Source organism: Pteropus alecto, unplaced genomic scaffold (genome assembly GCF_000325575.1).
Source record: "Pteropus alecto unplaced genomic scaffold, ASM32557v1 scaffold87, whole genome shotgun sequence".
Classification (NCBI taxonomy): domain Eukaryota; kingdom Metazoa; phylum Chordata; class Mammalia; order Chiroptera; family Pteropodidae; genus Pteropus; species Pteropus alecto.
The window spans coordinates 19,595,683-19,598,772 of record NW_006443225.1 but is presented as its reverse complement, the minus strand read 5'-3'; the positions used below and the strand labels follow the sequence as shown (position 1 = coordinate 19,598,772).

General features: G+C 44.4%; 1 protein-coding gene across 1 annotated transcript in view; it reads left to right on the top strand.

Annotated features, from left to right (window-relative positions):
• Positions 1-809, top strand: part of SLC10A5 (solute carrier family 10 member 5) — a 1,829-nt gene extending 1,020 nt beyond the window's left edge. Inside the window, 1 exon segment of the mRNA XM_006927020.2 lies at positions 1-809. This exon segment is cut by the window's left edge and continues 10 nt beyond it. Within this exon segment, the coding sequence (XP_006927082.1) occupies positions 1-570 (570 nt within the window). The 3' untranslated portion in view covers positions 571-809.
• Positions 810-3,090: the final 2,281 nt, after the last annotated feature.

Genomic DNA, 3,090 nt, shown 5'->3' with positions numbered 1-3,090 from the left:
ATGCCTGCCAATTCTTACCTATACGGTAGGATGTTAGGGTTATCCGGTACATTTCACATTCCTGTTTTAAAAATTATGTCAACACTCCTTTTCATTCTTGTACCTATATCAGTCGGAATAGCCATCAAGCATAGGATGCCTGAAAAGGCAAACCGTCTAGAGAGAATCATTCGACCTCTGAGTTTTATTTTAATGTCCGTGGGGATTTATATGACTTTCAGGATGGGGTCCGTGTTTTTAAAAACAGTCAGCCGAGAGGTGCTTCTGTTGGGTGTCTTAGTTCCTGCTTTGGGTTTGTCGTTTGGGTACTCCTTCGCTAAAGTCTCCAGGCTGCCTCTTCCTGTGTGTAAAACTGTCGCTGTCGAAAGTGGGTTACTGAATAGCTTCTTAGCCCTGGCCATTATCCAGCTCTCTTTCTCCCAGCCCAAGGCCGACTCAGCTTCTGTGGCTCCTTTTACAGTGGCCATGTGTTCCGGGTGTGAAATGTTACTGATCCTTCTGTTCTATAAGGCTAAGAAAAGATTTTTCCTTATCAGAGAAGATAAAAGGAAAAAAAATTCCCTGATCTAACTGTCAAAGCATGACAGAGTCCCCATGCCGAACAAGAGTCAAAGACTATCTAAAGTGATGCCTGCTCTCGACCCACTTATGATCTCATTGGAAACTTGACGCCGGGGGGATTGATATACAGTATCGTGTGTGCTAAACACCCAGTGAGTAGTACAGAAAGTGAACTGTGCCGGAGCTCAGGAGAAGGGGACCGCTTTGCGGCTGCGTCATTTGAGGAATTTTATACAGTTGGCTAAGAACAGGATACTTCATTATGGTCTCTTAGGTGAGAAAGAGCAATTTGAAAAACCTGTAGTGATTATGATAATCTCCCAAGTACTTATGCAAGGGATGTCCACATAATAGGCATTCAGTAAATGCTAATAGTATTAGGTAAATTTTGTTTAGGTGATAAGACAAAGTTGTTTGGTTTTTTTTCCTAATTTCACCAAATTCAGTATACGAATACCAAGATTTATAAAAGACGTGCTTTGGCGTGCTGGTGGATGGTTATTATTCGCTTTATAAAATGACAGTTGCCTACGTGGACTTTTTACTCCTGATTCCTTTGACAGAAATCCCCACTTAGGGGCTTAGGGGTTTCAAATATAATTTAGCTTGCACGAATTGAACTTATTGGCATTTTCACGAGCACATTTTACTGATCGGACACAAGCGGCCTGCTTTTCTCGTTGCACTTTGTCATTCACTTTGTGACTTCAAGCAAGACACGTCTCTGCGCTTCAGCTTCCAAATCCGTAAAGTGACGAGACCGACTGAGGTCTAAGACCTTGCTCAACTCCCAAATCTACGCTCTGACACAGAGCTCCAGGACATAGCACCAGGGCCAGGGTGATGGGGACGGGTGGCGGCGGGGGTGGGTGGGGAGCTGGGGCTGATGAGGGGCCTCTTGAGAGCAGGGACCACATATTATTCTTCAAATTCCCTACGATGTTTATCACAATGCCTCGAACAGAGTAGGCATTCTTTAAACATTTATTGAATTAATCAGCAATATCTATAAAGGTCAAGATCACATACTCCGGAGCCAGACAATTCCAGCTCTGTCACCGTCCAGCTGGATGACACTGGTCAAATTACCTGATGTCTAAATTCATATGGAAAGTGGGGCTGACGATAGCACCCACCTCGCGATTTTGTCGTGAGGATTAAATGAGTTAATATGAGCGAGGTCCCCAGAACACTGCCTAACGCAGAGCAAACTCATTGTGTAGTACTCCGCGCATGTGTGAATGATCTTCCACGTCAAAAGCAGTGGAAAATGTGTCGATGGAACTTAGAATGTATTTTATTTCTCTTACAGACACATTGAAAATGGAATTTTCCATAATAAAATTTGTCTAATTTGGATTGGCGTGAAGTTACTCAAGTTATTCTTTTTTTTTTCTCTTCTTTATAGGAATGAGATGCAGTAAAGCATGCTATCTAATTGGTCGAGTTCATACCAAGTATTTTACACAGCCAAGACTGGTTAGAAAAAGGCTGAGGGGTTAGGCCAGTTTTTTAAAAAGCCCTTAAGAGAATGATTCTATGACATGTTGTCCCAAGAATAAAAATTCTATGATACACTTATATCTGAGGAAGCTGTAGATGTGACAGGACATGTCAGAGCCTTAACCAATACCTGCAAGTCCAACCTATGTTATGTCAAAATATGAAGTCTAGTTAGATATTTTGGAGACCCTACCTCCTGAGGACCTGCGCATTGTATATATAACTTTTATTATCATTTTTAATCCAAGTCCACTAAACAACTATTCCCCAAGAAAGTCGTGTTACATGGAACCTGACTATTTTTTAGTGAAAGGAGGTGCCACTTAAAAGCAGTCAGCTCCCTAGAGATACCCAGGGTCGCTAGGGAAGGAATCACGCGATAGTTCCTTTTTATTACGCAAACAGGGCAATCCGGCACCTCTTGCCCCAGCAGAAGGGTGACGGACCGCTCCGTCTTGGCTAAGGCCCTCCTTCCCCAGAAACCCCTCCGTATCCGGCAGGGGCAGGCCTGATGGAGGGTCAGGGGCATCAGATCGCCCCTCTCTTCCATTCAGAGATGAACATACCAGAACCTCTCTCGTGGGTGGAAGTCAGCTGGCAGGAGGAGATAGCAAAGGTCGCAAGAGGAAACTGGCCATGCAGGAGGTCTGGAACTCTAGCGGGGACACCACACCAGGGGAGGGGTTTTGTCCTGGCACCACGCACGGCCGCGTCTGCGTCCTGATCCCTCCCTCTGTCCCAAACACCTCAGCGTGGTCGGTGACCTTTGGGATTCGGAACAGTGACCTCCTTTGGGGGGGGGGGAGGTGGTTAAACAGGTCTCTGAGGACATCTCCGCAAATGCCTGGACAGCTCTATTTGCTCACGAACCTACATTTGGCACCATGTAGTTGGCAAGATTTTTATTTTAAGATCCCTGACAATGAAAAACCAAAGAGTTAATTTCTGAAGTTTTTCTCTCTCTCTCTCTCTTTTTTTTTTTAAGCAGGAAAACCAAAGCATTATTTGCTAGATTAGTCAAGGCAT